General features: G+C 37.1%; 3 protein-coding genes and 1 long non-coding RNA gene across 9 annotated transcripts in view; 1 reads left to right on the forward strand and 3 right to left on the reverse strand.

Moving 5' to 3' along the window:
- Window positions 1-6,825, reverse strand: part of chd1 (chromodomain helicase DNA binding protein 1) — an 84,718-nt gene extending 77,893 nt beyond the window's left edge. For 2 of the 5 annotated variants that reach the window (XM_023338045.1, XM_023338048.1), the window contains exon 1: window positions 6,751-6,825. Coding sequence is in view for 1 of the 5 variants with exons in the window: in XM_023338044.1 (XP_023193812.1) it covers window positions 1,880-1,900 (21 nt within the window). In the remaining 4 variants the exon portion in view is untranslated. Of the gene's footprint in view, window positions 1-1,002; window positions 1,093-1,879; window positions 1,903-1,998; window positions 2,345-6,750 lie in introns of those variants that run through there. The other 3 variants (XM_023338046.1, XM_023338044.1, XM_023338047.1) reach the window with 3 other exon arrangements.
- A 732-nt stretch (window positions 6,826-7,557) lies between these two features.
- The window catches only part of syk (spleen associated tyrosine kinase), a 61,080-nt gene continuing 54,656 nt past the window's right edge, over window positions 7,558-13,981 (forward strand). The window contains exon 1 of one of the 2 annotated variants that reach the window (XM_023338052.1): window positions 7,558-7,631. The gene's annotated coding sequence lies outside the window, so the exon portion shown is untranslated. The remainder of the gene's footprint in view (window positions 7,632-13,981) is intronic. The other variant, XM_023338049.1, reaches the window with a different exon arrangement.
- LOC111609475 lies at window positions 9,805-10,403 on the reverse strand. Its single transcript, XR_002753146.1, has 3 exons — window positions 10,256-10,403; window positions 10,060-10,172; window positions 9,805-9,987 (listed from the first exon to the last, which is right to left on the reverse strand). It is a non-coding gene; the product is annotated as an uncharacterized LOC111609475 (long non-coding RNA).
- LOC111609474 (piggyBac transposable element-derived protein 3-like) lies at window positions 11,855-13,342 on the reverse strand. The gene is made up of 2 exons (XM_023338056.1): window positions 13,008-13,342; window positions 11,855-12,899 (listed from the first exon to the last, which is right to left on the reverse strand). The coding sequence occupies exons 1-2, from the start codon at window positions 13,198-13,200 to the stop codon at window positions 12,421-12,423; spliced, it is 672 nt and encodes a 223-aa protein (XP_023193824.1). The 5' UTR covers window positions 13,201-13,342; the 3' UTR covers window positions 11,855-12,420.

Raw genomic sequence — 13,981 nt, forward strand, 5'->3', positions numbered from 1 at the left:
CGCAGCAAAACAAGGGGTCTGAAGAACTATAACGAGGAATTCAGACCAAACCATTGCCATTCTACTTTAAATACCATAAATGAATCACTTACATGTGAAAAGGAATGATTTAAAAGCATGACATATCCACTTTGAATAACTGCAGTGGAAACTGTGGAAACAGCATCCTACTACCTTTCCTTTCTTCCAGCAAGTTGAATGCAGCCAGTCCACAACAGAGCATTTATTCCCTAGAGGTATTTCTAAACATCTAAATGCAAGATTCAGTGAGTCCTTTTCATGTTTTAAAATGTATTGTTGGTACATTAATGTTCATGGAACAAGAGCCAAAGAGTGACTGGTTTTAACACCATTTCATTCTGTTTGCCAACATCTGATTCAACAGCTGATGCAAAACTTTCAGAAAGGAAAATTTCTTGCTTTGAAGTTCTCTGGACTAACTGTACACCTTTAGTTTTATGTCTAGAATAATCAGACTGGTTCTCTGCAATAAACAGTGATTTGTTAAAACAAATTGAAAACTTTATTCTACTCTGGAAATCATAAAAAGAATTTCTCCAAAGGTCGATCACACTGAGACAAGTTCCATTCAAGGGTTCTTCCTATTAAAAGAACATTTTTCATTCCACCATTATTTCAACACACACTCAATATAAGGGATAGGTGCAAAGTTGATAAATAAATTGCCTTCACATAGGAAGGATTGCTGCAAGCATAATAACATGATTCAGCATGTTGGGTTTACTTAAATTTTACCAGTTGGAAGAATAAACTGATTTTTGTCCAAATTTAATTATGTTATGCATGCAACTGACTTTGAAATAGTCTATGTCTAGGCTGAACTATATATCCATTTCTGTTTATAAATTGGATCTGTTTTTGTAAAGTGTCTTCAGATAATACTTGTCGATCAGTGCTATATGAATAAAATGAAATGAACTGCAACCTTCTCACTTATTCTGGGAATGTGAGACGCTGCGTCTCTGCCATCTTATTCCTCACCTTTCTTGAATGTTCGTCCTCCTTAACTATAGTGCTTAAGCCCAACCGTAGCTAGCGGCAACCAGCGACGCTTCCTGTTCAGCTTCTACTGTTAAAATGAGTGCACGGCAGACCGAAACAACCGCACTTCTGAGGCCTGAAAGGCCTATAAAGCCCCCGTGTTCCACGGCCATAAAACATCAAGAAACATGACTTCTCTATAGGAAATAACTTAAGTACAAAATGTTAATCACCTAATAAGTCACTGTTTATCTATATTATAACGCGTGGCTGCTGTTAACCTTGTAGCATTAGCCAACAAGCTATATCTGACTACTGACGCAAGTGAACTCAGCTATTGGCGGGGCGAGATGTCTGTTCCGCGCCAGCGACTAGTTAAAAATCCGATTTAAGGACAACACTCGTTTTCTTATCTATACGGGACGAATTGATTCATTAAAGTGTGTTGGCTGTTATGCTCTTGCTAAACTATATGAACTACTAGATTAGTGTTTTGGAATTGATAAATTTAAACCAAAAAAAGTTCGGTTTGTCTTAATGTCAAATACCGTGTAATCCAATCCTGCGTAACAAAATACACGCCTCGTTTTACTCTAGTTCATGCTGGATAAAGAAATAGCAACTGTTAACGTTGGGGGTCCGTGTACAAGTGTCAGCTAAGGCTACAAAGCACGAGGCTAGCGTGGAAGCTAACATAATAACACAATGTTGTACTAATACGGGCACAATAAAAATATCCATTTCCCCAAAGAAACTACACATCACATTTTACCAACCATTGTGAATAGTTAAGAAAGCACCTGCCAGAACAGTAAGCCAGAGTATGGCGTTAAAATCGTTTTGATTATTTAAGCAAAAGCAGCTAACAAAACTTCACCTTCTCCCATCTTGTTTTCATTTGCTCTTCACTTCTCGCGGTTTTTGGCGCATTGGTATGGAATATTAGCTGACTTTTTCATTCATTTATGCCTAGAAAAACCAAATCGATTAGCGTACCTTATTTTGTGTTATATACAACCTTCTCCAAAAAGTTGTCAAAATGCGATTTTCAAATTTTTAGAGCTTCTTTGGTCCTCAAGAAATCTGCTGTGAAGACAGCAGCATGAGCTAACGCTGCTTCAAGCTAGCTGCAGTTCCCGGTCGGTCGCACATTCAGAGAAGCTCTGGGTGACTGAAGACGGTGGGGCTGATGGAGGGCTGCTATCACTGCCCGCTTAATACCGAGAAGACATCCACTAAACCGCATTACAGGGAGCAAAGCCAGGTTTAGCGGTCCATGGACTTCCTAAAACAACCGGCCTCAGCCATGACGACGTAACGTTCACTACACAAGAAGGAAACCCCACGCAATGACGTCACATCTCCAGGACCTGATCAGTTGTTTTCTCTCTTAAATCAATGGTGAATTCTATTTCACAGGGCTGTCGAGATGCTGTGATGGCGCAGAGGTTCAGCATAACCAACACATGGAGGCTTTAGTCTGTCGCAAGTTCGGTTCCCGGCCTGGCGACCTTTGCAGTATGTCTTCTCTCATTACATACTTTCCTGTCAATTCACTGTCAAATAAAAACCACTAGAGCCAATAAAACCTTTAAAAAATAGGGCTGTCTCTACCACTAATACTCTCCCTCCAATACTCCTGTTGGGGTAAGGCTTAAATGTTCTTGCTGACTTTTGCTGCACAGAAAGAGATTTAACTTTATATTCCTAAGTATATTGAGTAAACAGTTAGAAATCCAGCAGCAGACAATAGCTTAAGAATGTTTAGGAAACCATGTACCATGTTTCAAAATAATTAATAGCCATTTTAACGGCTATTTTGAAATAGCTGGTCCAGAGTAACTACTTTTTAATAAAAATAATAATCTTAAAATGCCTTGTAGCTCTACCTTAAATCATACTATTTTAATAATATAAAAGTTAATAATAATTTTTTATAAGCACCTTACAAAATACAACAATTTATTAAAAGATACAATGCAATAATAAAATTACTAAGATAGAAAGAGCAGAAGGCATCAGGTAGAAAAACCATTTTGAACAAATGTGTTTTGAGTTGTGATTTGTCACAGGAGAGTGAATCGATTTTTCCGAGTTGGAAAGGTAATGAGTTCCAGAGATGCTTGATAACCCTGAGGAGGAAACTCATTTCAGCCAATTGCATCTGTAATCTTTCGGTCAGGTCCCAAAGCTCATGACCATGGATGAGGGTAGGGAAGTACTGTAGATTGACCAGTAAATCTAGAGATTCATCTTTTGACTCAGCTCTCTCTTCACCGGTACAGTGTTCGCTTCACTGTAGATGCCACACCAATACGCCTGCATCACCCAGGAAACTGCTGAGGGTGTAGAGCTGATTCAGTGTTCCACAAGGACAAAAACCACACTGCTCTTCCTGAATCCAAGGTTTGACTATCCAACAGACCTTCCTCTTCAGAATCTCTAAACAGATATTCATAGGGGCCTTAACAGTGTGATCTCTGTAGTTGGAACACAGTCTGCAGACCCTCTTTTTGAATAGCGAGACCACCATCCCTATTCAGTTCCCCTGGATTGGTCCCTAGGAGATCCTTTTTGGTGACCTTACACTAAAAAAATGCATAAAATTTATGGTAAAAAAATTGTGAAATACCAACTGTTGCAGACTGTAACATCCAAAGCATTATGTTGTCATAGAAAATAAACTGAATTACCATAACTCAAAAAACTAATTTAATGTAATTTTTTACAGTTTTGAAATGAATAAAACACATAATTTTTTGGTGAAAATCTTAGAAATTCTAAAATTCATAGAAATATCTTGTAATATTGCAAGCACTTAATTACCCTAAAATTAACGTTTTTAATTAGTCAAAATAATATATTTTGCTGATATTTATATCTACAATGTAAAACCATAAACCAGACTGCAAAAATAACTTTTACGGAGAATAGAAGTTTGGTATGATATTTTTTCTTCTTTTATTTTTGAATAATCAATTTAATTGAAATCTCAAAGCAAGACTGTTGTTGCTTGTTTATAACGCTGCAATTCTGTAGTTGGGCAGTGGCTCTGGGGTTTCTGTACTCACCACTTGGCCTGTCATGATAACAAATATAAAACATAAAATATAATATAAATTATAAAACAAAAATAAAATGAATTTTGAAGTCCTTCTAAACAAAATGTCCTTCAAAAAAGTGCCAGTTGAGACCAAAGCACCAAACTGAAGACTTTTATCATCCAGTTCTTGGTAGAAAAAGAGAAAAAAGAAATAAACAATAAATCATGCCAATGGAATTTATTGAGTTTGTTTTAATTTATCATGCAATTAATTGATATTGTGACAGGGCTACTCACCACAGTATTGTCAGTCCAAGTGCACAAGTGCTACCTAATGGTGCTGAGAAAGATGCGACCACTGAATTGAGACACAGCCTTTGCAATTAAGCTTGTGCTATTTCTGTGGCTCAGAAGGAGAAGGACAACACATTTCTGTACGCCAGGTAAGCACCTTTCAGAATTTTAACTGAAGTTACTAACTAACTTTAAGCAATTGATAAAGAAATGTTTCCCTGTAATTTCTGAACCACGCTGTCTACTTACATGCACTGCAGCTGGTAGGAAACAAGAATCTTTGCTATATGGAGCATTTATTGCTAATTTTTCCCAGATGCAAAACTTCCATTAACATTTCTGTAAGAACAACTGCAGACCAAGTATCATTTGAATAATTAGCAGTTATTTAATACAGATGTATTTATATGATTCAAATATTATTATATTATTACTTTAGACTGCATAGGGTTAGAGTTAGAGAGAAGCAGCTTTTTCAAGATTGATTCTCTCATTCATTTGAATTACTTTGAGTGTGAAATGGTCATGCATTCAAGTTAAAACATTGAAGAACACTTTAGCTTTTGTTTTAAATTGAAAGCTTGGTATCAGTGTTAATATTTAACATTTTCATTGAACTTCTTAACTATCACCCCAACATATTTACATATAAGTCACAGGGTCCATGAGGACCAGTGTCCTTCTGACAGTTACAGAGTTTTAACATAAGGAAACGTCAATGTTTTACAGTTTTTCTCAGTTTCTGGATTGCATTTCTCAAAACAGAATTTAAATTCTCAAAACTGTGTGTTTAATCTTCAAATCATGGTGTCTTTTTTACAAAAAGGCAGCTTGTCATTCCTTCAAGCAAATTGCAAATACTTTTGTACATCATGCAAGTGATGATGTACGTCTCTGTTTCCTCCCAGCCTTTCCAACACTCCACCTTCTGCTCGTCATCACAACAATGCTTCTCCTTGCCATCTATTAATGGCATTTACAGCTCAGCAGTCACTTAACATATATTTAGCCCAAGCATCTGCCAAAGCATTGCAAATGTAAACAATAATACTGTATATCTCTGACTTATAATGGATGGTAAATGAACACATTTCAATCCAAGTCACTTAAACCCAATATGTAGAGTGCAGCCATGTTGTCACCAACAGAGTAGTAACATTTTACATAGAAAAATGCTTTAGAAACTTTAGAAATACATAAAACAGTTTTATAAAACTTCTCAGTACCTTTTGTCAGTTAGGTAATGAATACAATGTAAATTCTTCAAATAACATTTTCTCTATTCCAATTTTTTAAAATTTATCCAAACTCTGAAAAATGATATACTGAAAAACTTGATTTAACAAACACTTCAACACTGGACATTATTCTGCTGCCAACAAGTCATTCTTAAGACTCAGTACTTTGGGCTTCAACTTCCTATGCTCCACCCCATCAAGACTTTCTGAATAAAGTTGAATGTGCTGGACAAACATTTTAGGTGATTTAGAATTAAGGTGGGCTGCACAGTGGCGCAGTTGGTAGCACTGTTGCCTTGCAGCAACAGGTTCAATTCCCAGCCCGGGGTCTTTCTGCATGGACTTTGCATGTTCTCCCTGTGCATGGTGGGTTCTCACCAGGTACTCTGGCTTTCTCCCAGTTTGGTTAATTGGTCTGTATAAATTCTCCTTGTTAGAACATTCCTGTTCCTCTTAGTCTCATAAATAGATTACTGGATTTACTCCTAGCTCAGAAATGAATTGTTTCAACTACAACAAGCCAAAAATACAACACATTTTCAGCAAAGTCACATTGTCATAGCAATAACTAAAGAAATTAATTGGAAATCAAATTTTAAGCAGGGTAAATTGTACAGTGATCTTTGGTTGGGCTAGAAAATTATAAGATAAGATAAGATAAAGATGCCCTATGGGGGAGCATTTTGTTTGTCCCAGCATAGTACACAATAAAAATTAAAATAATAAAGTAAAAAATAATAATAACATATGACAATAAATGACAATCAGCAGTGATAGTCTTAAATTATTATCATTATTTATGATAATCTTAATGACTAGCATAAATTGTTGTTGTTTTGATGACGTTATGTGGACAATGTTGTAGACAGAGTCTTTGAAAGTATGGAGATACTTTCTCTCACACTTTCAAAGTGTTATATTTTGGGAAACATGAACAAGGTATAATAAAGGATATTGTTAAATTTGTTGAAAACTTACATCCCATGTTTTGATGAAGGTGGAGGAGTCTTTGTGCAAATAGGGAGAAATGGTGTGAAGAACAGCATGTCATTCATGAATATCAGCATTCCTGAATCATAAGAACATTTTCTTCCATTCATTGGTTTATTTTGTAAAATCAAAAATAGGTAAAACTTAATAAAGCTCAAAGCAAGAATAAGAAAAAACACTAACCTAGAGATCATGGGTTCTGAAGAGCTGAGACAGAACATCATTCACTTTTCCAGTGCAAGCAGCTTTCTTCCTAAATAAGCTCTGGAGCTGGGAGGCATGTTGGTCCAATATAGCATCAAAGTGGTTCTTCAGGTTGAGGTTTGTAATCTTGTGAAAAGAACTGCAACTTAATAAAATAAATAAAAACTTAATAAAAAAATACTTAAAAATAAAAAGCAACATACCACTACAAATGCGCAGGGAACAAGGAAGCAGCCACCTCGGTATAAATGTTAATTTCAGTATGCAAAACAGAAAGTAACTATCCAGTTACACAAGTTTCTCAGTTTTTTCTGTGCAACATTTCACTGTTAGTGGGCGGCGGGAGGCCGGGGAGGGGTTCATTCATCAAATCGCAAGGGTGTTATTCCGAGAAACGTATGCCTCTTCGGTCATATTTCAGTCCCTTTTAGCATTACTATTAGTAATTAGAGTTTAGAGCGATGCGCGTTCCCGACAGGACATGCAATTCTCGGAATAACACCGGAAACGCTATCAATTCCCCAGTTTCACTCTATAGTGGCAAAAAAAAAATGCTCCAAGCATTGCAGTTACCTACCTGCTCCATAAAGCGGTTCTGGGTGACTATGAGGAATATAGTCCTCTGATCTCTTCTTGTTAGTTCTCCACCCACTGAGCCACTTCCATTCGGAATTAAGCACCTACCAAATATATGTTGAAAGCATACTTTGTACTAGACCAATGCTTACGTTGAGCTCAACCAAATGATGCGGTGTCTAGGTCCCATAAGCAGGCAGTTCTCCGACTCGGACTGCAGGATTTTTGCAGCTTATGTTGCAACCGAACACTGCGCGCCTCGACCAGGATAATCGTCATTGCAGGTTCGTGCGACGTTTCACATATCTGTAAAAATGATGTAGAATTGTCTATAGCACAAACCAGGGTCATTCTTTCTTTTACAGAAAAATAACAGCTGCAGACCGCAGACCTATAGGCGCTGCAGTTCTGATTCACTGCAGTTCATTAGACATTATTCTGAAAATCGGGTATTACTTACGCAGTCAGGCAGATGATTCCTGGCCTTTTGGCTATGATCAAATGCCGTGTCTGTTCTTATTAGCAGTTCTGAATGCATCCCACAGTTCCCTGTGGGTGGCGTGTGAGGAAATGGCTGGGCGATAGGAGGTGATGCTTCAGCAGCAGGACGCCCCTCTGTAGAGCAGTAGGGACGTCTATTTAATACATTTCTACATAAAACACTGGCATTCTTCCCTTGTGAAAAATAAATATGCAAAGTAAATTAAATCTTAACATACACTGTAAAAAAAAGTTACTGTAGAATTTACAGTAACTTACTGGCAGCAGGGTTGCCAGCCAGTTACTGTAATTTTTATGGTAAAGACATTACAGTAACTTTACTGTAATGTTTTTAAGGTAGCCTTACTGTAATTTTATTACAGTTTTACTGTAATTTTATTACAACTTTACTGTAATTTTATTGCAGTTTTACTGTAATTTTTTATTACAATCTTACTGTAGTTTAACTGTAATTTCTTAAAAATAGCACAGTAATTATATAACATGGTTACTGTGACTTCATCAGATTTTTATCATAATAAAATTACAGTAGTCCTGTAGTAGAATTACTACTGTCATTTTACAGTAGTTCATGAAACTGCATACTTTTCTTTTAATAGTTTAAATGTGAACTTGCAACTTAATTTACCAAACTCTCAAAAAATGTTTAATTTTTCTAATTAAAACAAAATATACATATATATTTTAAAATCACTTGATTTTATTGTCAATTTAAATCTGACAAACAGAAGCAAAACAAAATATAGTATTTTGCAACTGCAATATTTGCTTGTTAAATAGAAGTCTAAGTATTGCAACCAAAATGAAAAATACTCTGATCTAAAAACATAACTGACACATTTACAATAATAGTAATATTACATTGAATTAAATAATCTTTACTACAACAAAAGTGCCCAAACATCAAAGTTTCCAAGCAAACTGCATGTCAAAGTCATAAAAACTACACTGTAAAAAAAAACGGCCTCATTTTACGGTAAAAAACTGGCAGCTGAGTTGCCAGAAGTTTACCGTCTTTATACGGTAAAAGTCTGGCAACCAAAACTGCCAGTTTTTTACCGTATTTCTAAAATACGGTAAAATTCTGGCAACCAAAGCTGCCAGTTTTTTACCGTATTTCTAAAATACGGTAAAATTCTGGCAACCACAGCTGCCAGTTTTTTACCGTATTTGCTAAATGCAGGATTTTACCGTATTTTTGAAATACGGTAAAATTCTGGCAACCACAGCTGCCAGTTTTTTACCGTATTTGCTAAATGCAGGATTTTACCGTATTTTTAAAATACGGTAAAATTCTGGCAACCACAGCTGCCAGTTTGTCACCGTATTTTGTAAATGCAGGATTTTACCGTATTTTTAATATACGGTAAATTTCTGGCAACCACAGCTGCCAGTTTGTCACCGTATTTTGTAAATGCAGGATTTTACCGTAATTTTAATATACGGTAAAATTCTGGCAACCACAGCTGCCAGTTTTTCACCGTATTTTGTACATGCAGGATTTTACCGTATTTTTAATATACGGTAAAATACCGTACTTCCTAAAATATTTTAAAAAAAATAAAATGTGGTTTTGCCGTAGTAAATACGGTCATGCTGACTGAGGCATAATATCTACATGAGTGAAAAACACATCCAGACTGTATGATATATTGACATTTTATTGTAAACCCTCCCCCCCAAAAAAAACTTATGGTAAATTACTGGTCTCTGTTCCTACCAGAATTTTACCATACAAATTATAGTACAACAACCAAGGAAGTGTAACTTGTCAAGCATTTCTATACAGAAAGTTATAAAGAAAATAATTTCTAATTAAACAAAAATACAGATTACGAGTAATCCACTTAAAGAAACAATTTCTATTTAAAAAGTCAAGTTAAAAAAAGAACTGATTCTATTTTATGTCCAGTTTCCTCACGGTATTACTGAGATCTGGAAAACAAAAACAAAACAAACAGTATGTGTCCACATAAGAGATAACATATTGTAGAAGACAAAATGGTGATAAAAGGATTCTTGTTCTGGGTTGAGAGTCACAAGTCGCTGAGATCAGACGTTGCTCAGGATGGTTGTAGTCTTCCCAGTCACAGGTTGAAATTGAGACTCGCATGTTGTCAATCGGGTGTTTCCTCTCTGCTGGAAAACAAAAAGAAAAAGTTAGAAAGATGCACTACATGAACATCTTATTCGCTTAAATGTTTGTTTCACCTTTGTTGACTTGCATATGGACACAGGTACTTCAACCAGGTGGTGTGATCATTTCTGACTGAAAATTCAGTAGTTAAACCTTTGTTTGTTGTCAACAGGTGTGATCCTCTGGTCTGCAACCAGACAAAATACACAAACAAAAAACAAATAAAAACAAATATAACTGTTTTAGGCAATTTATGAAATAGATACTCACCATTTATCTGAGTCTCATGAAGGCCAATAGGCTGTCTTCAACCATTTATGTAAGTTACATTTCCTGCAAGCTAGCAGAAACAAAGCTGTAAATGTGAACACTTTTCATACAGGCAAACAAATTGATACAGCTGAGACAATTTATGCTAGGTTAGTTTTTCTCAGTCACTTTTGGTGCATTTCTCGAGTCATTGTTGGCATTTACAAAACAGTAAGCGCATTTCTCAAAACAATTTGTAGAAACAGGAAAAATAGCATTTGTTTGCTTTCAAAATCCTTAGTTCAGCTCTTAAAATCCTGTCTGTTAACATATCAGTGACTCAAAATAATAAGTTATAGTCTCTCTATGTACAGATAAGACAGTCAAATCGATTAGTCATGAGAAGAGACTACAAAAGGATCATTTACGCCAGTGTTTCTCAACCCTGGTCCTCAACGCCCCCCTGCTCTGCATGTTTTAGATGTGCCTCTACTCCAGAACAGCTGATTCAAATGATTGGATGACAATCAAGTACTGCAGAAGCTTGTTAATCATCCAGAGATACAATTCAGGTGTGTGGCAGAAGGGAAATACCTAAACCTGCAGGACAGGGTGACGCTGAAGACCAGGATTGAGAAACACTGATTTACGCTTTTGCTATAATTTATTCATGGACCATGCCATGGTGATTCAGAAAGAAAAAGACAGAAATGCAGAGAACAAAAAAAGTAGAAAAGGAGCCACAGGACAATCTCCTCAAGGAAAACTGTACAGTGCTGTAGAAATTACATTACATTTTAATTTCCATAGTCACTTTGTTCCTTAACTCCACTGAGGAATCTTTTTTCCTCAGTGGGGTTAAGGAATGAACAGTAGGGTGGGAGGACCTCCATCAGCATCATGTTGTGGGTCTCAGCCATGTCCTGATGTTGGACTGATGGAAACTGGCAGATGTCCTCAGCCTCTTCTGACTCTTCTTCTGCTTTCCTCCCAACTATTTCCTCCTCAGCCTCACTCCTCTTCTTCTCTCTGGCTGTTCACTCTGCCCAGATACTTGTTCATCAGTTCTCAGACATGTAACATTGTGTTGTGTTCTGACTATATAGAGCATAATGTTGCCAACTGATGGTTCACAAGATGCACCTCCAATCTGTTTCAGAAAACTGGTTGATCGTTGGTTGAGCTAATGGTTCATACACTGACCTGTTAGAGAAACTCAGGACTCACTTGGGAGCAATTTACCAATTCAGGACAGATTTAGAAAATAATAGAATATAAATTAATTAATATATGATTCACATTATGACAACTTTAAGACTTATGCATGTTAAGACTTACACAATGAACTGATGCTATTTTGGAAGTTGAGAATTCAACACAGACACGTTGTTGTCCTGTTGTCCTCATTTTCTGTATACACCCTTTATCCTCCGGGTCAAAATGACCCGTCTTCAATAAACCCCCAATATAAGCAGCTTAATTGAATTTTAAACACCAAATTCTATCTTGTATATTGTCACTCACCACAAAATGTGTGAATACTTGACTTTTCCCTCTCCACTTGAATTTCTATAGCTTAAGAAAAAAAATGTGCAAAATGAGTTTCGAATGCATTTTTATTCATCACAGTGACTAATTTTCTTTTACTTTTCTCCAGTGAACAAGAGGATGTACAATACAAAAATATGACAAATAACATAACCCATTCAACTAATTGGCACATGTAGGGCAGTATGCAAGTGCACAGCCTTTGCAGATATATTTCTTACACCTGCAGCACACAGTATGTGTTTTACAGTCTGAGGGCAGAACTGACATCTCTTCCTCTTACTTGGCTTAGCTGAGGAAGTGGCTGTGGTAGATGGATCCTCAGGTTGATCAGGAGCTGCTGCACTCTGAATAGCTTTCACAACTGCTGCTGAGGCTTCTGTGTGGGGGACATGCTTCCTTCTTTCAATGAGTGGAGTTACAAGTGCCTTTCCTAGCTGCTCCAGGAACACCCTCTTCTTGTTGTGCTTATGAGACATCCAGGTTGGGTTGATCTCTATCCAAATCACAAAGGCATTGTAGGAGGACACATCAATGATGTTGTGGAAGATGACCAGGGGCCAGCGGGCAGTCATTCTTCTGCAGCTATATGCTCCAATCACCTTATCTAGGTTGTCCACACCTCCTTTGTTTCGGTTTTATTCCAGGATGATGATTGGCTTCCTGTCCTCACGGTCACTAATGTCGCCGTCTTTGTGCAGTGTGCTCAGAAGAACTACATTCTTGTTTTTCTTTGGGAGGTAGGAAACTAGAGTGGTGGTGGGTGTGAAGGCAAACTTTGAGGAGAAGACCTCTCTCTCCTTTGACCCAAGCAGTGCAGGTGGGAGCTCAGGCTTGTTCTTTTGAACTGTACCAACCATGGTGATCTTCCTCTTCAGGAGCTGCTGTCCGAGTTCATAAGAGTTGAAGAAATTGTCACATGTCACATTGTGACCCCTCAGTCCCTCTGTCACATCAAGCACAACTCGCAACCCCTGGTTCTTCTCTGGGCATCCACTGGTTGACTTCCCAGTATAGACTTGCATTTTCCAAGCATAGCTTGATTCAGAAGCCACCCATGACTTGATCCCATATTTTGCTGGCTTGCTGGGCATATACTGCCGGAAAGGACAACAACCTTTGGACAAAAGACATTAGCATCAGTGATTAGTATCAGTGTCACAGAAAACAGTCAAAGAAATCAATAGTGAAAATCACTTTTATTACAAATATGAAAACAGATTACCTCTAAATGGAACCAGTTGCTCATCCACTGTTACATCAGGCTCTGGATTGTAGAGGTAGGGCAACCGCTCCACCCACTTGTCCCATACCTCTCTTATGGCTGCAAGTTTGTCTGTCATACGTCTTGCTGGTCTTGATTCACGGTCATCAAATCGCATCAGTCTTGAGTAGGTGTGAAAGAGTTTGACTGGCATTGTGGCTCGGAAAATTGGCCTTCCACTCTCTGCTCACTTCTGCTACTGATTGATCTGAGACACAACTAAAACTTTGTAACATTTTATGGTTTGTAAATAACTCTGTGACCTTGATTTCAACTCCATTTGCCTCACGGGTCATTTTGACCTGAAGACCATCTTTGTACCTTTTTTTGTACAGCTTACATGGAAATGAGAATAAAAGCAACACTGAACTTTTTCTATTGTCTGGGCCAATCTAGGAAAAGTCTTAAAATCTCAAGTTAAAAAAATTACATTTAGGGGATTGTTTGGGGGGGGGGGGGGTTTAACACAGTGGCGGGTCATTTTGACCCGAGGACAACAGGAGGGTTAACATATTTTGATCAAGACGATAAAAGCAAATTACAATTATAAAAGCATAGAAGTGTACATAACCAGCTACATGATGTACAAAAGCAAAACTTGCAAAACTAATTTTTTTGATGTGCAGAAGTGACACAGTAATTTGAAGATTGAACAGGTAGTTTTAAGAATTTCAATTCTGTTCTGAGAGATGCACCCAAACTGAGAAAAGCTGTAAAATATTAATATTTAAATTCTCTTATCTTCAAATCCTTCAACTGTCATGGACCCAGTGACTTTAGTGCAAGTATTTTGGGTGTGAGAGTCAAGAGGTCAAAGGAAAATATTAAATAATATCTCTGATGCCAAGCTTTATACTTCTAAGTATTACCAAAGTATTGAAACAAAAGCTAACATGTTCTTCAGAGATTTAACTTGCATGCATGAACATTTCACA

The sequence above is a fragment of the Xiphophorus maculatus genome, chromosome 8, assembly GCF_002775205.1.
Source record: "Xiphophorus maculatus strain JP 163 A chromosome 8, X_maculatus-5.0-male, whole genome shotgun sequence".
Taxonomy (NCBI): Eukaryota; Metazoa; Chordata; class Actinopteri; order Cyprinodontiformes; family Poeciliidae; genus Xiphophorus; species Xiphophorus maculatus.